Genomic DNA, 23,289 nt, shown 5'->3' with positions numbered 1-23,289 from the left:
TAAATTTCTATAATAATAGTAATACTAATAATAAAATATATAACTTATTTCATTTAAATTTTAAATAATTAAATGTATTAAAATTTGTGTTATTACATTGATACTAATACGTCGTGTATTGATCATTTTATTATATAAAGTCTTTGTTATTCAATTTTGTGTATATTTGTTATTCAATTATTTATAAATTATTTCTAATATTCATATTATTTATGTAACTCGTCGTTTTGAGATAACGACTTTCTGAGTTTTTGCATTCCTTTTGATTTTGTCGATAAAACCTTTTTGTTTTCTAAAAAAAGTCCCAAAATGAACAAACGTAAAAAAAACATAAATAAAACAGTACACCATGTAAATAAGTTACAAGTCACAGAATAAGAACATGTGAATAACTCAGTTTTGAAAATGACAGATAGAACCCTAGAAATCCAACGAGACAAACTATTTAGTTATTCTAATATTTCTTTTTTGAGGACATTGACACATCCAACACCTCACACACTGCATGTGTATCTTAAGCTAACTGTACAGACAACCCTTCGCCTATTGCATATATAGCACTAAGACAGTTAAAAATATACCCCCACACAATCACAAATTCATACATACTTATTCACTCCAGTCTACTGAAAAACGCGCACACATGACAGACAGCTGGGGAAAGGTGAGGTGAAGGGAAAAACACTGATAAACAGAAATGCAGACTAATTTTAGAGGGTCACGGATGATAATAGCCCAAAGAGCAAAAGGGGAACTGGAGAGGCGGGCACGAGCACAGCTGAGGGCCCAAAATATGACTCGTCGCTCACAAACTGAGTCTCATACTGGACGGTTCCTCCAATCCCATAGACCCCTGAGTCAGTGATAGAGCTGTGATTGGTTAACTTACATGACACGGCGGCTGTGATCGCTATAATAGAGATAATCCCACATTGACAACTGTGAGGGGTCGTTTAGCGTTTAGTCTGGAAGCGTAATGGTTTTTGGATTAGGGCGACCATCGCCTCAGTGAGGTATGTAAACAAACACATTCGGATGAAGATAGGAGGCTTTCGTATTTATTCTTTAATCAAATTGTACATTTTTTCAAATCTGTGGTTATCAGCGTCTTCTCCAAGAGCTTTACACATTTTCTGTGTTTTTAGTAGGAGGGAGATGCACTGGTTTTCCATCCCGGGTTGGACTTCGAGGAGGAACGAGAAAGCAATTCTGCTGCTCAGAGGATCTCGGCTTACACCAGCGACAGGAATCTGACGGCTGGGTGTGTGAGAGGCGACGGGCGTCACGGATCTGACTCTGATCTCCACACATGTCCCCCTCAGTCCAACGGTCACGTGTCCTCTGAGGTGGAAGGATTGAAACTCGCACAAGGTGTGGAGGCAGATGAGAAGTGCGTATCACGTTCCTTCATTGAGGGAAATGGAACGCACAAGGCTTCAAACATTGAGAACTTGAAACCAGTGAAGCCAGAAGAGAGCAGCGATACGATTTCAGAGTTTATTATGCCGTTTGCTCCACTAAGCACTGGAAATAATTTTCTCCATCATGGTGTTGTATTAAAAGAAGACGTTTCTCAAGCTGTTGTTTCTCACCAAGGGATTGTTATCGATACCTGCCTTAAACCATCCATCGAGAGTGGACAAGATTTAAAATATAGTGACGATTCTTCTGAAGACCGCTTCATAGATCAGTCTTCATCTTCATCAGATGGTCCTTCTATGAGGGACTCTGGGACAAAGTACAGAAATACACGTGACATCAGTAAAGAGCTTTCTAACTTCATTTTACTCACAGGAGAGCGTTTCGTGCTCTCCGAGAGCAAACGTGTTGCATATGTCACTTTAGATTTGGATGAACCCAGATATCTGAATCGTTCGTCCTTTTCCAACCACGTCAACACTGAAAGGCAAAACTGCAGCTGTGCGGCACAACCTAAAAAAGACAAAATGCCTCAAAAAACTTCTAGGACATCAGACGGCAAAGCACGCGCAAAGCATAAGGACCAATCGGCAGACCCGCATGGGATTCATACATCAAAAAAGCAAGAGAAACCACCGTCGGAAAAGAAAGGTGAATTGCAAGCAACTGGTTGTGAGGATGGTGCAGTTACTGTCATCGAAACCATTGTCATAACGGAAAAAATCACTCCTAAAGCCCACGGGAAGAAGAAGAAAAAGCACGTGCAGCATGGGGCGGCAAAACCCGAGACTGAGCCGACGACCAGAACTACTGAGAAGAACACAAATAGCAAGAGTGAAAACCTTGAAGTAAAGGTGGCATCAAATGGTCTGGATAAACCAGATGCTCATCTTTCCACTAGGGTGGATACTGGCGACAAAAATAGCACGCAGAAACCAATGTCAGTGAGACCCAAAGTAGAGGCCAGTTGTAGTATTATTGCCAAAAAGATGGTCCAGGCCCACACAGACATGGGTCAGAAAATCATCCCTGTTAAACCCAAAGCAGACATTAGTAGGACTGACGTGGCCAAGAATCAAAATCAGACATGCAACTCATCTCAGAGCACGTGTTTATCTGGCACGATAAGTGATGACATCAAACGCAGACGGATCGCAAATGACTTGCCGGGAACAATTCCCGTAAAGACAAGACCACAGTTGCCCGCAATTTTCCGCCAAGCAAGAAAAGATGGAGAAGAGGTTACCAAGAGAGCTTACAGTGAGGTGGTCAAGCAGAAGACTCCAACACCAAAAGAAGGTTCATTAAAAGCTTAAATTGTACTTCAGTTTAAAGGGCATTATAAATTCAGTGTGTGATCAATTATAAGAAAAAAAATCATATGTATTATTTATATATGTTTTATATATAATATAATTTGAATAATATAATTACATTTATGTACAATATAATTTGTTTATACACTCGCTTTATTTCAACGCATGAGTAAAATATGGACAAATCCAACCGCTGGTTTAAATAGAAAATGTCATTTTACACAGCCATGGTTTGAAACACCCCAGAACAACCCAAAGTTTTTCTTGTCAAACATTGATATATGCAATTTGTTGTAAAAAAAATAATATGCGGACATTGTTATTGGTTGTTCAAAATTATTTATTTTTTTTGTAGTTGTGGTTCCTTGCGTAGTCTCAGAGATCCAGGCTGAGCCATTACCTGCTGACCCTCAAAACATCTCCCTGTGGTGCCGGTTCAACCCAGTTCCACATGATGCAACTATTAAGTGGACTAAAGAGGGAACAGTACTGTCCGAGAGCAAGAAAGGGTAAGGATGGTGTAAGGATGGTCACCAACACTCTTAAAAATAAAAAAAGGTTTTTCACAGCGGTGCCATGGAACAACTTTTGGTTTTCCAAAGAACCTTTCAGTTAAAGTTACCTTTAGATAGTCTGTGGAACCTTTTCCCGCTACAAAGAACCTTTTAATAAATAAACGTTCTTTATGCAACCATACACCCTTTTAAAAACCTTTATTTCTAAGAGTGCAGGACAGGGGTTTGATTTCCAAAAAAATAGATGTGTGAATGAAATGTGTCTCTTCCTCAAAAGCAGGGTAGGAGACTTGGATAAGAGCGTCTACGGTGTGTTTAAATGACTTTTTCTCCACTTGGTGGAGCTCGGCTCTTATCTGAGCTGCTGTGTGTTTTGGCAGAGATCACATTCAACATCAGCACACTGGTGATTCAGCAACATGGTGTGGGAGCACATTGAACCTTTTATATAACTGAGTGATTCATTCCCAATATAAACACCGATATGCTCCGAAAAGGACACTTGCTTTTGCTTTTCACTTTTGAGCTGTTTTGTTAGCTATTATTGTGTTTTCATGTATTCATGATTAGGGGGTTAACGTTTGAATAGACCATCAGTTTTAGTCTCTGTTAACTGCCCAACTCAGCGTTATTTGTAAAGCCATGACTGATGTGTAACTTGTAGTCAATGGTTGTTATTGAATGTTCAGTGAAAGGCTTTTCGTTTTTCCGCAGTGAAGGAGACAATGAGCGATTCACCCTGACCATTCTGAAGGCCTGCAGTAAAGATCTGGGACTGTACAAGTGCACCCTGACCACCTCCAACATCTCTGTGTCTACATCAGAATATCACCTCACTTCTGAGGGTGAGCCAGCATGGGCTGCTTTCCAAGACCCATTGATCGCAGCTGCCTACTTAAGATGCTATAAATTAAGGTTTTCAATTTGCTAATGCACTCAATGACTTGGCAAAAAGTGTAAGATTTAGGTGACATTGTGAAGCATTAACAGAATGATTGATGAGATGAAAAGAGATCTAGCAAATCACAGCTCAAGACTTTATGCTTCATCACAACAGTAAATGTGCAGAAGTGTCCAAAAGTGATATCCAGAGGGTCATATTTGTACAGTATTGGCTTTTGATGCCCCTCAAGTTTGACAAAGTGTATGGTACAAAATGGAGAACACACTAAACGTTTAAGGTATGGACGAAATAATTTGGCAAAAAGGCAAACCACAGCAAATCAGGGAATATGAATTTTATTGTAATATTAAAAAAATGCGTAAGTTAAGAAAAAGGTCACAGGCAATAAAACATAAATTGACAACAATTTATTTATTTATTTTATTTTATTTGAAAATAAAGTTTAAAATGAACTACTTTTTCATTTTAAATGAATTAATTTGGAATTAATGTAAATTAATTGAGGAAATTAATGTAAATTAGTTAATAAAATGAATCTAATTTACATTTTTATTTTATAAGTACATGTTAATAATAATTTTAGAAAAAATCAATAATACATTTTAAAGAAAAATATATAATTTTTTATAGAATTTAATATATTTGAATAAAGTGCAAGGCCTACATTTTCTAAAGTTAGACATCATATAAATTAATTTGAACAGTAATGTAATAAAAAATATGTAATTCATTTTATAGAAAAAATATGATTTTTAATTTGAATATTTTTGAACAAAGCTCAGACGCATATTCTAAAGTTGGACATCAAATAAATTAATTTTAATGATCATGTAATAAAAATCAGTAATACATTTTATAGGCCTAGAAGTAATACACATTTTAATTTAATATAATTTTAATATATTCAAACAAAGCACAAAGACAATTTTGGCCACTGCTGTATACATTCAATTTACCTACATTTATATTAAGTTATTTAATTTGATTGGAAAACACATGTCTGGGGGAGTAGTCCTGACAAGTATATCTATAATATTTGGAAGACACCCAAATATAACCTAGAAAGAAAGCCAGATGAATTACAATAAATCCACACACTGACTCAACCATCTCCATTTTCATTGCAGTTCTCATGGAACTTGTCATCTCAAGTCACGATCAAACAGGTAAACGGCCTAAATTTCACCTTCCCTTCAGAACATACTGTTGCCATAAAACAAAACAGATATTAGTGTGATAGATCACAGATTGTGCTAGAATCTAACAATCCCCCTGTAATTCATCTCCCAGCCGAGCCCAGGATTGTGGATGGAGATGAGGAGAACATCCAGTGCACCCCGCTTCTCTTTAAAGAAGATTTTCTGTCAGATCAGAACTTTGGAGAAAATCAGCCCGCAAGCATCGTAACAGAGAAAATTCATTTTGGTGAAGGAATGCACCGGAAGGCCTTCAGGACCACTCTGAGAGCAGGCAAGCTGCCACGTTTCAACCCCGGCCACCCCTGCGTCATGAAAGTCCACAATTCCATCGGCTACGGGACCAAAAACACAGAGGAAATCGTAAAGAAGAACTACAGTCTAGCTGTGGAGGTGAGGATGGGCTTTTGTTAAAAAGCATTTTTTTAATTGAGAACTTCCAAGGATAAACTCTGACTAATGGCAGCATTTTTTTATTTGTCTCTCAGGAATGTCACGTGCAGAATACTGCCAGAGAATATATAAAAGCATATAATCATGTGGCCAAGAATGCAGAATCATTTGGTGAAGTGCCAGAGTAAGTTAAGCAGAACTTTAGTGTTTTACTTGTTTACTGTGTGTAACAATTGATGAAATTTTTCATCTTTCTGAAACTCAAAATTGTATTAAAAAACATGTCAATTTCCCAGAATCATCCCCATTTATCTGGTCCACCGGCCCTCTAATGACATCCCTTACGCCACGCTGGAGGAGGAGCTGCTGGGAGACTTTGTGAAGTATTCAGTGAAGGATGGGAAGGAGATCAACCTGATGCGCAGGGACTCGGAGGCGGGTCAGAAATGTTGTGCGTTTCAACATTGGGTATACACTCAGACCGAAGGAAACCTGCTTGTTACAGATATGCAAGGTAAATAACTTAATATCAATTTCACTTTGGCTTTCACATTAGCTCAACTGGCACTGTGTTGTCAGCGCAAATGTCATGGGTTGGATTCTGAGGGAACACATAAAATGTTCACAGTCGATAGCTTTAATAAATGCATCTGCTACAGAAATAGAGCTAAGAGTTTGCATTCTGTTGTTTTAACACAAACAGTACATTGTGTGAACAGCTCTTCACACATTTCTCAGACATTTGGTTATTTATGATGCATATTTGTAAATGCATATTACACACTGAACTGTTGTTGTTTTTTCTCAGGTGTTGGTATGAAGTTGACAGACGTTGGCATTGCCACCTGTAAGAAAGGGTAGGTCTTGATTTAAACATGTTTTATTAAATGGTCACCTATGGGAACTACAGTATATTATTTTATAATAAAGTACTGTAAAAAATGGAAGCATTAACAGTGAAAATGTTTTTCTATTTTTGCAGTTATAAAGGATTCCGGGGAAATTGTGCCACTTCTTTCATCGACCAGTTTAAGGCTCTACATCAGTGTAACAGATACTGTGAGTTATTAGACTTGCAGTCTCTGCAGCCCAAACCCAAACGGACTGTTCCTCCAAAACCAAAAGCACAGCCTGCACCCAAGAAAAATCCCTTCGGCTCTGTGCTGAACGGCAAAGCCTGATTGAAGAGAAACGCTGAACTTGCTTTGTCTGTGAATTGAGTTTGAAGACTCATGAAGAGGTTTGGTGCGTGTTGCCTTGATCAGTGACACGAGTGATGCTGGAAGAGATGATATTCATCTGTGAGGACATTAAGAGAGATTGTTTTGTTGAACATTTTGTTGTATTTTTAAAGAGGCTGTTGCTTATTTTTATATAAAATTATTTCTTTCAGAAAATTTTCCGCCTAGGGCATGTTACATTTGCAACGTTGAAATTTGTATTTTTTTATGGTGTCAGCTTTTTGAAGTTACCTAAAAACCTTTAGAGCTGCCTGGTGTTTTAGGTTAGATAAACCAGTATTTAATAACAATGAACTGGAAACTCATGCTGGTGCATTACGTGCAATAAAAGGGCAAGTGAAAAGTGAAGCTTTAGCAATATACTTAATATTTTACCACTTGACATTTTTAAAGGTAAAATATACATTTGATAAATCTTGACTGTAACAATCACCGCTTTGTGCACAGTCAACCGTCACCGGTCGTTTGTGTAAATCAACAGTATGCTGATGGTCTCATAGGAGAATGATGGTACGATACAGTAGTAAATATGATGTTATGGAAGAATCTGTACTCTTGCCCCAGTAAACAGCTGTTGATTTGCCTCTTCAAGAATGACAAGCTCTCCACCTTCACCTCTCAATCTTCCAAAGTCAAATGACCTACAGTATTGACTCATTACTATATATAAATGCACACACACGTTGGCCATATACAGTTTGCTGTTGTAAAGCTTAAGCTGTAAGACTGTAATCCCTAAAATTGTTGAAAACTGTGATTTATTTGCATGTGCATTCTTTCGCTAGTTCATGCAAATCTAGATAATCTATCTCTAGAGTCTTATTCTTTATAGTCAGTATACTGAGAAATCAGGGTTAAGGTTGCTTTGCCAAATCGGGATTGAGGGTTATCAGAAGCTGGGCTTGTTTGGACCACAGTCCTTCTATGTTGACTAAGTTGTTGTCCTGTGAATGATTTGTATACATATATTTTTTCCTATCACACAAGAAATTAAAGTTTTTATCCTTGGATTTGGTTTATTAAAATGACCTTGACATTCATGAACATTGTCTCAGTTGTATTGTGTGTAAAAGCTTTTATATAAGCCAAATGCGTTTCATTTGCCAGAATCAGCAGATTTAATGCATCACGCAGTAGATTCAAACACATGACGCACATTTCATAAAGTTCATACATCAAGACTAGGTCACCCTAGTTTTCTTTATTTAAAAATTGTTCGACATTTTCCTCGGTAAAAAAACTGAACTATTTTCTTGGGGTGCCATGTCATATACAATATGAGAGAGTTGTGTCACATGATGTGTGCATGCTGTACTCATTAACCCATATGATACAGTAAAATGGGTCAGTGGGCATACCTACAGCAGACATGCCATCGGTTTCCGCAAGTCTATGATCAATCAAGCACGCTGTCAGAGTCATAAAAGTACCCTCACAAGTATCCACATATTATAATCCAATAACACAAGTCCACAGCCTTTGAGTTCCTCTGCGTCTCTGATTGGCCGATGAGGTTGTGAGGTCACACCGTGGCTATTTAGTGTGATAATGGCGTTTGACGACACAGGATACAAACACCATTGTCACACTCCACAGCTCAGGAGGACAAAAAGTGACACGGCCTAAAAATAAAGATAAAAATCATATGGGGAGGAGAAAAGTCATGTTTAATCATTTACACTTTTTAACCATTTACCATCAATAGTGTAAGAAAAAAATACTTTAGAAGTGGTTATATGACCTTAACCAGTGCTGTAGTTTTAAGGTTACGTTTTTACCGAAACTTTTCAGTGGATGCTTTTCCAGTTAACTTTTAGAGAGCGTTAGTTAAATGTTCTAGGCAATTTAAAAAATGTTGGGTATAAAAACTTTGTATAAATGTTAACCTTACCTTTCAATAACCATGTAAAAAAGATTTTTTTTATCTCGTATGAAAACCCATTCAGTGTTGGGTGCAACAAGTTACAAAGTAATTAGTTACTGTAATTTAATTACCTTTCCCTTAAAAAAGTAAAGTAAGGGATTACTCTTATTTTTTCTGTAATTGAATTACAGTTACTTCTGATGTAATTGAACTAATACTGTGTAATATATTCAACAGTGGAAATGACATCAAAATTATAAGTCTAAATTTAAAATGTATGCTTTAATGTATCCTTCTGACATTTGCATACTTTGGTCAGTTAATACGAATAATTGATGTAGTTATTTATTTGAATGGCCTAAATAAGCCGTTTCATGTCCATCTTTGAATCAATTCTAATCAAGGTTGATGTAGGATTTAGAAAGTAATTAGTAATAAGTAATTCAATACTTTTTGGAGCGAGAGTAATTTGTACAGTAATATAATTACACTTTTGAATATGTAATTAGTAACTAGTAATTAATGACTTTTTCAGAGGAACTTACCCAACACTGAACCCATTTTAGGTATTGTAATTGTGAACAACTGTGAGCATTTAAACGTTGGTTGTCTTTCTGTTTGAGCTGACTTACACTGTGGTCACGTGCAAATGTTATACACCTGTGGTTAGATTACACATTTTTCTTTGCACCCTGGAGTAGATGAGAAATGGGGAATCGGTGCAGCTGCTCTTCACATGGCTGACCTGTGATCCTGAACAACCATTTGTGCCCTGAACTACTATTCAGAATTTCACAAATACAACAGAGTGATCTAAACTTACCTTAAGCAATAAGTTACATGTGGCTGTACTGAATTAATAGGCAATATAACACACCTCTTTGTTCTTTCTTTGCCTAGGAAACATGATTTTAGTTGTATTATCTTCATGCGAAATAGACTTACATTTTTTTTGGAAGGTGGATGAGAGCATCGATTTGAAAAAAGAAGTACGAATAAAACAATATTGTAGATTAATGTGTAGTTTAGCTGTGACTTTCAATCTTACATGAATACAAATAGGCTGAAAAATGTGTATTGCTCATCTAAATCAAATAAATAGAATGTTGCTATTGTTGCCCATTGGATTTTTCATAGACCGGTTGAGACTTACCACAAACCCTGGTCCTGTAAAGATGGCCGATCCATATGTCTCCTCGTGCTAAAAGTGAACTGAAAAAGAAAAACATTTCACAAAACACTCCCCGCGCACCATAAACTCACGCTCACAGCAACAAGTCGACTCTCTAAACAGAGTTTACAATAACTGGTCATGCCACTCTCCGTTAACCTTCCTATATGTACCAAGAGGGGGTTTAGTCAAACAGTTAGTGCTGTTGTGAGATAAGCCTGGAGAAGTATTGATCCACAGTGACGTGGGGACGAGGTCACTAACCCAAAACCTGAGTGACTGCTTTAGAAAAAACATCGCAAAGTGCTACTTCACTTTAAAACTCATAGTTTTCAAAAAAGCTAGGGATTGATTATAAAAGAAGGTCAGCACTCATACATCTAGGGTTCAAAGGTCAGATATTGCTTACCATGGCAACAGTTATTGCCAGATAACTAGAAAGTGCACTTGAAATTCAATGGCTGGAATCGGCCTATGGCTTTGTATAATGTTGTTTAAACATGGTCATATGGCATTTAATTGTATAATAATATGAAGTGTTTTTATGAGAGCATTTTATAAAAATTGAAAGCAACATGGCTATAAAAATTAGAAATATGTTTTTAAGACAGCAGTAAAACAATCCCTAACCTGCTATTGTATAGCCAACTGATATAAGCTCCTTAATTTACAAGAAGCACTGACAAGTGTACTACCTGTTTGAAAGCAACAGCCACAGACAGTAAGGCCTACAGTTACCGTACAGCACTGAATCTCTGAATCCAGCCTGCTTTCATGTGATGTTGGTATTGTAGCTGCAGGGGAGTTTGGCGCTGGACTTGTTTGCGATTGCAGACAGAGAGCACTTGATAAAGAGTACGGGACAGCAAGCTGCTTCTGTTTGCTTGTCCTTGGATCTGATAGCCGGCAGATTGCGCGTGTGAATGAACTGAGTTTCTTTCACCGCTTGACAGAGCCCTCAGCCACGTGCTCGAGGGAGTTCGATCGTACGTGCTACTAAAACACTTGAACGACCGTAAATGATTCGACAAATGAAGTTATTAACAAATGAAATGAAAAAATTACAATTAGTAAAAATACTATTTATAAAATAGTATAATACTATTAATTATACTATTACTACAAAATATATACTATAGCCTACTACAAAATAAAGATCTCATGCTTAAACCTTAAAAAATATATATAACATTTATTATCAAAATTACGATATAGACATCGTATAACGATATACGATATAGACATTTGTATGCAGATTTCAATGCCCATTTTAGGCTTATGCAACATTTAGCAGGCCCAATGTGTGCAACTACACAAACATTCATATAAATATGTATATAAATATAAAATTTCATCCATAAAAATTGTATAATTTTCTATAAATATTGATCAGTCAGAAAATCGTCAGTGCTGTATTTGACATTAAAAATAATTTGAATAAAATATGTTGGCAACAGATAACAAATATAAATAGTATTTATAATACAAAACAAACATTTTATAATAACACCACATTTAAAAATCTTCATTTTTTTATAAATTATGTAGGTTAGTCATGTTTATGCGTAAAGTAGAAAATCTGAACTCAGCACAGCCTTGAACTAATTTCAAAGTCTGAATGTTGACAAGATTTAACCCTCAACAGGTCAAATCAACAAAACATCTGACCATCCCAGCTCAGGCAATTCCATCCCCAACAAAGAGCAAAGATGGACTACTTGTCACATTAATGCTAAATTTATAATGATTAGTATTAAATGCTAAACTTACAGTACATCACATGACAGCAGTTTGAAGTTATAGCTGCACTCAGTTACATTATGCCATTATTATTTTCCCTGCTTAAAACATTCCTCTGTTGCATGATATCAATAAAAAAATCAAATATAAAAATAAGACAAATTAGACCCAAACAGTTTCAACAAATGAAACTTCCTAAATCACAACTAATAAACTCTATATATTCTTTTTCTTAAACATTTACTCAGTAACTTTTAATCAAAGTAACTGAGTGCAGCTGTGACACCTCAGAGGAGATCTGGCCCTCCCAGATGAGTCTGGTTTCTCCCGAGGTTTTTTTCTCTCAAATTATTTATCATTGGAGTTTGAGTTCCTCGCCACAGGGCATTGTTGGCTGGCTTGCTCACCGGGAGACTGCATTTATTAGACATTATTAGATATTATTTACTAGAATGATCTTGCTTGTTCTATAAACGCCATGCACTGTGCTGTGTTTTACATTCTCTGTTTTTCAGTTTTTCTCCTGTAAAGCTGCTTTGGAACAATCCACATTGTGAAAAGCGCTATATAGATAAAATTGAATAGAATAGGATTGAACAAAACTGCAGATATGCAAAAAAAAACTACACCCCTGAATCGAAGTAAGTTTTTCAATCCTGTTTGTTTGATTTTTTTCTTTACTTCAAACTATACAAACCTGTAAAGGTTTATCTTAACCTTCCATTCTGGATCTTACCCAAGCTTGAACTAAAACCCAGATTAATAAAAAAAATGAATAAATCTAAAAGGTTGTTTCCCCAATTCTTTGAAAAATGAGCATATCCTCAGGAGGTTATACACGCATTACAAATACATAATAAATATGAGTTCATAAATAATTCTCAAAACATTTTCTTGAGCAAACGTCTTTCTTCAAAGTGTCTAAAATGGGCCGACTATACAGAAATTTAGTGTGTCTGTAGCTCAACTGGTGGAGCATTGTGTTAGCAATCCAAAGGTTGTAGTTTAGAATCCCAAGAAACACATACTGTACAGTGCCTAGCAAAAGTATTCATCCCCCTTCATTTTATTCACATTTTGTTATGTTGCTGCCTTATCTTAAACTACGAAAAAAAATACATTAATCTACACTCCACGCACAATAATGACAAAACAAAAAAACAGATTTGTGACAACTTTGCAAATTTATTAAAAACAGAAATAAGTACATTGCATGAGTATTCATACCCTTTTCTGGGACACTTGAAAATTGAGCTCAGAAGCATTAGTTTTGCTTGTTGTTTCTACACTTCGAGTGGATTTAACCTGTGGCAAATTCAATTGAATAAGTATGATTTGGAGCGGCACGTACCTCTCAATAAAAGGTGCTGAATACTTCTGCAAGGCACTGTATACTGATAAATGTGAATACCTTAAATGCACGTAAGTCGCTTTGGATAATAACATCTGCTTTGAAACCTTTCCAATACTGTAACACAGTAAAACAACAGCATGTCCGATTCTATTTATCAGTTTATTTTGAAGGAAGTTATACCAATTGCAAGGTCTTGCGGTGAGCAGGATCCAAGACAAAGTAAATGTTCGTCATCAATAAAAAACAACAGCCCCTACAAAAGAGAAAGGGTCATTCATAGCAATAACAAGAATCATATTATTACAAACCTACAGAGCCACGTTACAATTCAAGCGGCCCGAAATGTGTGAGTGAGGAGAGATACAAAGGAACAGAAAATACAAAAAGAATCAGTCTGAAGTCTTACTCCAGGTGGCGCTCGCTTCTACAGAGCTGATCCAGGAACAGCTGCCAGCTCAACCTATCCCATCTACAGCAAACCATAGGAAGAGCAGTCAAGCTGACTCGGGATCAGCAGTAGGGGCAAAGCTCAATCTGCAACCCTGCTTCACGACTGATGTGTTAGCAGCAGGCAGATTATAAACCACAGATATTGCACCGAGTGCCATTAAAGAAACAATATATAATCACATTCAAGTTCACAAAAAAACAAAACAACTGGTGACATGATCAATAAAGTGCCCGTTTAGGTTCGGTGGTGTTAGAAGAAATAAAGAAAGACTACGAAAGAAAGTTTACATACTGAAAGCCTGCAAGACTTGCAGTGTTGAATCACAGCGCTTTTTAGGATAGCTTCACTCTGCGTTTCTCATTAATACTTCCAACACGTACAGTAAAAGAATCCAACCCTTCCTCACCCCAAACTCATTTACAGCATTATGAACAGATAGAATCATAATAATTAAGAACAATACTTATTACATTTTAAGAAAACCCTCATTAACATGTCAAATGCATGTCCTTGTTCATCCGTCTTTCCGATCTCACTTTCCACCAAGAAGGAGAATAGCTTTATAATTACTACGTAATCATATTGAAACACAAGATACATGTTCATGCCAGTTTCATAGCGATACAATAACCGTGATGATCATGTTTTTTTTGTTTGCTTGTTTTTCGTTACCCACGATGATATGGATATTTATTCCAATACAGCCAGGCCACTGATGCGTTTTCGTTTAAAAAAGTAAACCACATGGTTGGTACAAAGATCCGTTTACTCAGAAAGAATGATAATAGTAATGTTAACAGCGATAATAAACTATTAAAAACAATTATTAACATCCCGTTGCTTCTTGGCGTTGCAAAAGATAAAAAAAGAATCCTCGAGGAAGGAAGGGGAAACTTGGCGCAGTGGACAGAATAAGTGAGGATGAGGCGGCGCCCTTCATCCTGGCTGTACTTCCTAAGGTAACCTGGTGGTAATAAGACCTGATAAGAGAGTTAATCGCTGCCTCTTCGCTGAAGTTTACGATCGAGATATGCAGAAACGGGATTGGTCGCGGTGGTCGCTATGATGTATCAAGGCCACACCCACTCTGAGGCCACACCCACTGAGGTTTCATAAAACACTGAAGTGTATCCGAGCAAATTCTTTCCGTTTCTTTGAATTACTGTCGATGCAAACGCTAAAGTGGCCTTAGAGAGTAATTTAAAGAAAAAAGGGGTTGGGAAGGGATACGTAGAGTTGTTTGGCGTCTCGGAAAGGGCTTCACAGCCAATGGTGTTCCAGCTAGACAGATACATGCATATACTGTGTGACATCACACGTCTGCGGCTGCTGGGATCTGGCTGTACTATGGCAACTCGAGAGTGTGTGTGTGTGTGTGTGTGTGTGTGTGTGTGTGTGTGTGTGTGTGTGACGATAAGTTTGTGTTTGATGTACATGTCTCTGCTCATCGGTTGCTCTACGGGATCAGGTGTGTATAAAGGGATTTCTTTAGTCAACGCCCTCGAAGCCTTGGGCGTTCTCCACCGCCATCAGAAGCTTTTCCCGCAGGTCTTCAAATGACTCGTAAGTCGGGAGGTCCAAGCGGTTAAAGCTGGAAAAGCAAAATAGTTGTAAACAATATTAAATATTATTATCATGTTAATGTTAATCAGCACAGTGTGACGTCTTTTTATTTAGAATGTTTATGAATATTTAAGCAATCGAGTCCATGACATGTCAGCAGTAAGAGCATGTTGTTATGCAAAAAATAATAACAATGCTGTGGGGGCAAAGCTATTGACCAATCAGCATCCCGGACTGGAACTACTGCGTTTTATCATGGAAAATAAAACTTTCATGGAATAGGAACAACATTTCGATCTAAACATTCTTCGTGTACATGAAGTATCAAATCTTGCCTACCATGTGTGAGCACGAGGGAGTTTGTCAGGTGTTCCCCACTGCTCTATAGTAAACAACTGTGGCCCATTGGAACCTGCAAGAGATCACATGATTCATTAAGGACCAATCAGGAGACAGCAAACTCGTCCCCTAGCTCTCAGAGGGGCAAGGTAGGAGTTGAAAACAGAGGAAGCTGCTATAAATATCTTCATCAAAACATGATGAAAAGTAATAAACATTTATCCAACACTAAAATGGTTGGGATTCAATTACAAAATAGTGCATATATACATTATTCCTTGCAATAAATTTTACCGTAGAGTTCAGCGAAGCCGTTCATTGGCACTCTGGATGTTCCGGTGACAAACTGCAGAAGTCTGATCCTCTTCTCTGCGTCCATTAACAACACAGCCTGAGATGACACGAAAAGATGCGTTAAATGACAAATCAACGTTCATCTGTTCAGCTGTATATCAATCAGATTTCTATAGGCAAGAAACACAGGGTGGTCTTTCCTTCACATAAGGAATGTTTTGTCATATTTATTTCATATTCCTTACAACTGACCGCAAACATTTCATGTAGCAGCGCAGTTGCAATTTTATTTTTGTCTTATTTCTATTCGTAGAAAGGACAGGATGTGATTTTGTCACATCATAATATTACTGTATGTCCCTAGGCTTCAGCTCTGACATGTGGTACAGATTTACTTATGAACAATGTATTGCAGAGTAAATTTGTATGTATTTGAGTGTGTGTGTGTGCGCGCGTGTATGTGAGTCTGGCTTCAGACAGCAGATAAGAAGTTCATAATGCTCTCTCGAACTCTTTCATCAGAACAAACACTCGATGAACCTCACATCAAACTTTGATCGGTCGCTATCTGATGTGGACATAACATTAGGTCACACACACATACACAAGCAGAAATTAGAAGCAAAAAAGTTTTACTAGATTTATAAGGACAGATTTATGTAGACTAGCTTGTCTGGAAGCGTCCTTAACCCTTGCAAGAAGTGAGGTATCCTTCGTGACCTCATCGATTGAGGATCAGCAGAGAAGTGAGGTCGCACAGTACATACCTTCCAGAACCACTGGATCACAGGATGATTGGGACAGTAGCCGTTCTTATAGATGGTGTGCTGTCTCCAGTCATTCACATCCACATCTCCCAAACCGCACATCAACAGCTGGAGACACGGAACACTAACACTTACACGAAGCAAAACTATCACCAAATTAAAACATTTGACAACTAAAATAAAAAACTAAAATAAAACTGACCACATCTGACGTTTTGATGCACAGCATATGCTAAAACGGTAAACTATAACTGTACATCCTGCGTTCATTAAACATGGAAATAACACTAGAGGTCAATAAAAACCTTACACATATTGAAAAATAAAAAGGAAATTAGCTTTAAGCATTACATAAAATAAAATAAAAAACTACTAAGTCAGAGTGAAAATGAAAAATGAAACTAGAAAGAAACACATAAACATCATAGTTTTCTACCATAAGCATAATTCTAATGAGGTTTTAGACATGGTGGATGCATCTCCATGACAACAGCAAAAATGAGTTATTGGTACGTGGGAAGTGAATTGTTACTGTACCTCCAGTTCGTTTTCATCGAAGATCTTAATTAAATCAATAGGAATGAGCTCGGTGAAACCCTGTGAAACACAAAAACAAACAAAACCAAATCTGAACATTCTTTAATACGTATGTTGGTAGGCATGTTGTCATTTGGTTATCAGGAATAAGCTAATGTTTGCTGCCACATAGTGGCAACACATGCAACTACAGATTGCCGTGTGTTCGAGTTGTGATTTCATACCTCCAAAAAGGCGTTCATCTGCTTTTGAACCCTGTTCACAAACCGCCACTGAATCACCAAACTGTGCAGGTCAAAAAAACAGAATAACGCTAGTGTAAGACAAAATACAGACAGATGTATCAGTGTAGCATAAGTCATGTCACTTTAAAGGAGTAGTTCACTTCAAAATTTGCCCCCATTGACTTTCCGTAGTAGGAATAAAAATGACCATGGAAAGTCAATGGGGGCAAATTTTGTGAATAGTGAACAACTCCTTTAATATAAATCTTAATTTTATATACATAGCAGACAAATAAGCATACTTAAGTTTTAAACTTAGAACTCTTAAATGTTGAAAGGCTTCATAAAAACAACTGTATTACAGTAACTCACTCTATGTATTCCTTTTTGTTGTCATTGGTTACAACCAAGTCTGAACCGCTTGGCTTCAAATCCACCTGATATGTCTATGAAAACATTTAAAAACATAATTATAATAGATGTCTATATTTATTTAGAATGTAAATTATTATTAATGTCTATAAAAAACATTATTAACATTTACTTTATGCAAAGCAACTTACATATAAGACTAATATTTTTGATCAAAGAAAATTTTCAATTCAACGTATGGTATGTTACCTGTCCAAAGTTGTCTTCATCAATGCAGAACCGCAAGTCCAGTTCTGTGGGATCGTTCTCCAGAATCCATTTTAAAGAGTTGTAGTATTCACTGTCCTATAGTGAATAACATAATTAAACAGTTTTGTGTTGTACTGTTATTTTTTATACTGAAGACTGAAGTGTGTGTGTGTGTGTGTGTGTAACGTACCACTGACTCCATATCATTTAGCGTGATCTGCTTGCCCAGCATCATTTTATAGAACGGTCGAATGAAGAAACCTGAAATACAAACAATGACATTGTATCTTCTATTAGGAAACACAACCAAAGCACCAAACAAAATAAAACAAACAAAAAACTATAAAGCTATAAAAAAAACTTAAAAAGGTGTATTTGGCCGTCAAAGGTAACAGGTTCAAGTACCGTCCAATAGCTTGCCGTGATACACGGCCATGCCAGCCACCCGTCCAATGAACTTGAAGTATGAGAGGTGGTCTTCATTGCAGAGGCCGGAGTTTGAATTGATCTGAAGTGTGTAGTTATCCCTGCAGCCAGACACAAGGGAGAAGTTAAAGGTGCTGTGTGTAATTTTTTGGAGGATCTTTTGACAGAAATGCAATATAATATACATAACTATGTCTTCAGAGGTGTATAAAGACCTCACATAATGAAGCGTTATGCTTTAATGACTTTAGAAGGAGCTATTTCTATCTACATACACTGCGGGTACCCTTGCATGGAATTCGCCATTTTGTTTCTACAGTGGCCCTAAACGGACAAACTGCTCTACAGAGCGTGTTTCGTAAATCTCCTTCGGCAAAGAAGCAAAAACGTGACAACATCTTAGTTCTGTGTCAGCCACCGTAGTGCTTCGAAAAGGAGGGGTGAGCGGTGGCGTGAGCCGTTGGTTGCAATTTGCAACTTTACCACTAGATGCCACTAAATTTCATACACTGGACCTTCAAATAAATGATGGTCTCTCTGTGTTTTCTAATGAATGTTAAAGGAGAAATCTAAAAGGATAACAGATACTGTCCCTGTACAACCGTAATCCCCACACATTCTCTCCTTTGGCACAAAAACGAGACGAACGGGCAGCCAGCCAAAAAGACAGAATGATAGACAGACATAAAGATAGATGGGAAACAGACAGACAGATGTGCTTATGCTTTGACTTTGTGGCTGTCGGTTTGGTCGTGACCGGGGAAAACGCAAAACAACAGAAGGGAGGAGGGAAGTGAGACAGACTGGTCACCAAGACAATGACTCAGTTCTCATTGAAGGAGAAATGAAATATGACGGATCTAACAAGAACAGATTTCAGGCCTGCTCACACGTATATGATGATCCGACTACAAAACACTCTTTATAACATTGAGCCAAGAACCACAGATAATAAGAAAAGCTAACATGGGGAGGTAAAGCAGAGATGCACACTAGAAAGGATGCACGGAGGAGACAGGTGGAAGTGGGAGGTTCAGGATTTCGGTTCGTTTAGAAGAAATATCTGTCAGAACTGTAGACAACTTACGTGGCGGAGTATTCAAACAGGCCGTAATAAGGGTTAAACATCTCTTTGGAGAGCAGGAAGAACCATTCTCTGGCCACGCCTCCATAGTCCAGCCCCTTCTCTGATTCAAACTCAATCCACAGACGAGCTTTCAGACTGTCTGGTCTCTTCAGAGACATGATGCGTCTGTATGACTCCTCGAAGATGTTATTTCTGTGAAGCTTCATCTCGAAGCGGTTAGGAATATCTGCCTGTGGAAGAGAAACAGAGAGAGAGAACATTACTTACAGTTTCATCCTGGTGACTGAATCATAACGTGACAAAATACTGTTCATCATATCACAGCTTTCAGCTTCACGCCAACATTTCAGCCTAGCATTACAGTATATTGCCTGAAACAATCACAGTTCTGAGCTACGTTTCTGTCGCGTGAAGAACAATTTAACACCCTACGGGAAAAATGCTCCTCGCCGAAGATTTCACACAGAATAAATTAGTGCGTCCAGGAATACAGCGAGCGAGGAAAGAGCTCACTGCGATGTCTAGGAAACACTTTCTTCTTACCGGCTTCTTTAACTTCTTTCTGAAGTAGTCGTACTTCTGCTTGAATTCTCTGGAATACGGCACAGCCTATGAAAAGACAAACAAATAACATTCACACACCGTCTCTCATATTCTGGAGGTGCTACATGGACATGCAAGAATGTTGAAACATGTTAAAAAAACAAAACAAGAAATGGTGTCGTTGGTATTAAATATTGCAAAATGTCAGATCATATTTTAAGGTCAGAGTTAAAGGCGTATTTCTCCCAAAAATGATAATTCTGTCATTATTTACTCACCCTCAGATTGTTCCAAACCTGTATACATTTCTTTGTTCTGCTGAACACACTGGAGGATATCTGGAAGATTGTCAAATCTCACCCCCCCATTGACTACCATATAGGGCTGTCACGATTATGAAATTTGGCTGACAATTAATTGTCTGATAAATCATTGCAATTATGACGATTAATTGTCTAATAAATCATTGCGATTATGCCGATTAATTGTCTAATAAATCATTGCAATTATGACGATTAATTGTCTGGTTTAGAGCTTTGACTTTTAATTCTCATACATTTTTTATTTAGCTTTGAAATGACCATATTGTGTGAACATACTGTCTGAATATAAAGACCATGTTCTTTTTCTTGGAAATACATAGGAAATAGGAATAGGAATTGAAGCCACCATTAAAATGCTGTCAGTCATAGAAAAGCTTCTAGTCTGTTTTTTTCTCACTTGCAAAACTACAATAAAAGTTGACTTCTATGTTAATGAGATTTTGCTAGACTGGTTTACACACTGAAATAATATTAAATTGTACTGCAGGTTATTTTTATGGTATATGCTTTAGTTTTTTTTTAAAGTGATTGTGTTGTGGTGGTACATTTTACAAGTATTACCATGCTTTAGTTACAATATACAATAAAATATGCAATATGCAGATGCACTACAGCTCCCCCTAGTGTCTTCTATAGAGATGTGCAATAATCGCGATGATCTGAAACCATCGCGATGAGACGATTATTTAAGAATCGTGACAGCCCTACTACCATAGTATTTATTTACCCTACTATGGTAGTAAATGGTGGGTGAGATCTGACATTCTTGCACATTTCTTCCTGTGTGTAGAGCAAAATAAAGAAATGGTTTGGAACAATCTAAAGCCCATTGCACATTGAGTCCGAAATTTCCGCACGTTAAAAAATAAATACGACCTCACGTTGTGTCAATCACATTTACACACTGCCTCCGATATTTTCGTCCGTCATAAAAAAATTCGGACCGGGTTCTATTTTCTGCGTTTTCGCATCCGTATCAAGCATTTTGAGTGGCCTTTTTAAACAATTCAGAGACACCGTACAAACGAGAGCCAAATATGAAAAAACGCATAAGAAAATTTCGGACTGTATGTGAAAAGACCTTAAGGGTGAGTAAATAATGACAGAATTATCATTTTTGTGGAACTATCCCTTTAAGAATTCATTTCAGGTGCATTTTCTGTCCAAGCTATGAAACATAACCATAGTTTTACTATAGTAAAAGTGTAGTTTTCTAGCAGACTGACTACCATTTATATAACCATGTTTTTATGACAAAAAAATCATGGTTAATTTGGGGCCACCATGGTGTATTTATAGCAACCCTGTCTTGTCTTTTTATGTAGTAAAAACGTGGAAAATTTTCTTAAGGGTACTTGACCATAACTTTGACCACCTAGTGTCCACCCGTGTGGTTCATAACAAAAGCCACAAGTGTTAGAAGACAAGGGAGAGAGAAATAAGATAAAGGTGATGACTGAGATTAAAGGACACTCACGGGTCCGGTGATGGCAGGACTTTGCAGTCTGGGGTCTTCCCACTGTGTCTTTTTGGTATCTGAGGAGAAGAGGAATTTTTGTAAATCAACATCACTTCTTTTATTGTTGGTATCTTAACAAATATTTACAAATGTTGAGAAAAATCTAAAAAAAAAATGTATGATTAAAAATAAAGATTCCAGTTAAATATGCTTATGGTTGGCTATTGATACTTTAATAACTGTAAAACTCTGTGGTATAATTTGGTAATGCTAGTGGCACTAAAATGTCACTTTGGAGAAAAGCTAAGTGACACAGAATAATATGAAATGAGCTTGTGTTTGTGAACAGCTGCTGTTGTCATCCGGTGTGTGTCGTGCGCACCTGCGTTTTAAAACACAGCAGGGACGGACGTGTAGGACACATTTAATGATGCATGAGAAAACTGATCTCACTACTCGTGTTACCTTAAACATCTAAATAGCTATCGATCACACACCTGAGAACATAGTTACAGAAACAAAGCGACAAATAGGAACCTGAGAATATATCTGTGAACCTGTTGATAATAAATACATAATACATATTTAATTCTATAAAATATTCAATAAAATAAGCATTTAATTAAAAACTACTTAGACTCTTGTATAAAGGTAAATTATTTTAATTACTAATCAATTTCAATTTTTATTATTATTTTATTAAATTAATAATTTATTTAATTTGATTAAAAAAACATTGCTTCAAAAAAGTAAAGACACTTTGATGTCAGACAATAAAGAAATGATATGAAATGATCCAAAGCGACTAGTGCATTCAAACATTATAAATATCATGAATGATACTAAAACAATTTCATTTAGATTGTGTCCTTACTGTGGTCGATGTAAAAGGTCCGTCCATCTGCATGCACTCGTTCCTCCCACCCCGGCTGTACATTTAGAAAGAAAAGATCGAGATCAGACCACACCAACACGCCAATATTTAACAACCACTGATACACCGACACAAAAACTGCAATGAATAACATGACGCGAGGAAAGAACAGAAACATATGAAGATTCCTCATGTGTTTGGTGTGGGGTTTCCAACCCGGCATGCAGAAGAGCGCAGGCCTGCCGTTTTGTCATTCATTCACTTCACAAACACACACACTGCCACTCTCTATTGAGAGACGAGACCCCAGGACCATAAATGCCATGTTGATACCAACATCACAAGCAATTCTCAGGCCTAACAAAGCACAGCCGGGATACACGTCCAAACAGGCCGACAATTCATAAACCACAACATCAAGGGAAGCTGTTTCACGACCCACACAGGGGATCTGGAAAAGAGACGAGACCGTCGCTCACAACTGAGAGACCAGTGCGAGAACGGCATCAACCAAAACTGGCATAGAATGAAGCACAGGATGAGCGCTGTGCAGTCAAGTGTGGATGACACCAAGAAACTGAAGGGAACAAAACGATCAAGAAAAAAAGGAAGAGATACGTGCAGAGAGAAATTAAGTATAGGGTCAATTCAGGTCAACTGGGTTTCAT

General features: G+C 37.3%; 2 protein-coding genes across 12 annotated transcripts in view; one reads left to right on the top strand and one right to left on the bottom strand.

The window, feature by feature from the left end:
* The first annotated feature begins 444 nt into the window (after positions 1-444).
* alpk2 (alpha-kinase 2) lies at positions 445-8,021 on the top strand. Its single transcript, XM_057359527.1, has 10 exons — positions 445-1,013; positions 1,146-2,718; positions 3,091-3,244; positions 3,965-4,095; positions 5,282-5,320; positions 5,445-5,743; positions 5,839-5,927; positions 6,040-6,257; positions 6,552-6,600; positions 6,726-8,021. Exons 2-10 carry the CDS (start codon positions 1,503-1,505, stop codon positions 6,922-6,924), a joined length of 2,394 nt encoding a protein of 797 aa, XP_057215510.1. The 5' UTR covers positions 445-1,013; positions 1,146-1,502; the 3' UTR covers positions 6,925-8,021.
* Positions 8,022-12,803: 4,782 nt separating this feature from the next.
* The window catches only part of nedd4l (NEDD4 like E3 ubiquitin protein ligase), a 62,740-nt gene continuing 52,254 nt past the window's right edge, over positions 12,804-23,289 (bottom strand). For all 11 annotated transcript variants that reach the window (XM_057359698.1, XM_057359699.1, XM_057359700.1 and 8 more), the window contains 14 exons: positions 22,622-22,676; positions 21,766-21,824; positions 19,966-20,031; positions 19,423-19,652; positions 18,315-18,436; positions 18,100-18,170; positions 17,910-18,005; positions 17,661-17,734; positions 17,289-17,349; positions 17,065-17,124; positions 16,528-16,635; positions 15,761-15,857; positions 15,467-15,539; positions 12,804-15,155 (listed from right to left, as the gene is read on the bottom strand). In XM_057359698.1, coding sequence (XP_057215681.1) covers positions 15,053-15,155; positions 15,467-15,539; positions 15,761-15,857; positions 16,528-16,635; positions 17,065-17,124; positions 17,289-17,349; positions 17,661-17,734; positions 17,910-18,005; positions 18,100-18,170; positions 18,315-18,436; positions 19,423-19,652; positions 19,966-20,031; positions 21,766-21,824; positions 22,622-22,676 — 1,275 coding nt within the window. In that variant the 3' untranslated portion in view covers positions 12,804-15,052. The remainder of the gene's footprint in view (positions 15,156-15,466; positions 15,540-15,760; positions 15,858-16,527; positions 16,636-17,064; positions 17,125-17,288; positions 17,350-17,660; positions 17,735-17,909; positions 18,006-18,099; positions 18,171-18,314; positions 18,437-19,422; positions 19,653-19,965; positions 20,032-21,765; positions 21,825-22,621; positions 22,677-23,289) is intronic.

The sequence above is a fragment of the Triplophysa rosa genome, linkage group LG19 (genome assembly GCF_024868665.1).
Source record: "Triplophysa rosa linkage group LG19, Trosa_1v2, whole genome shotgun sequence".
In the NCBI taxonomy this organism is placed as follows: Eukaryota; Metazoa; Chordata; class Actinopteri; order Cypriniformes; family Nemacheilidae; genus Triplophysa; species Triplophysa rosa.
Note: the sequence above shows the minus strand (reverse complement) of the source record. Positions and strands in the feature narration are given on the sequence as shown.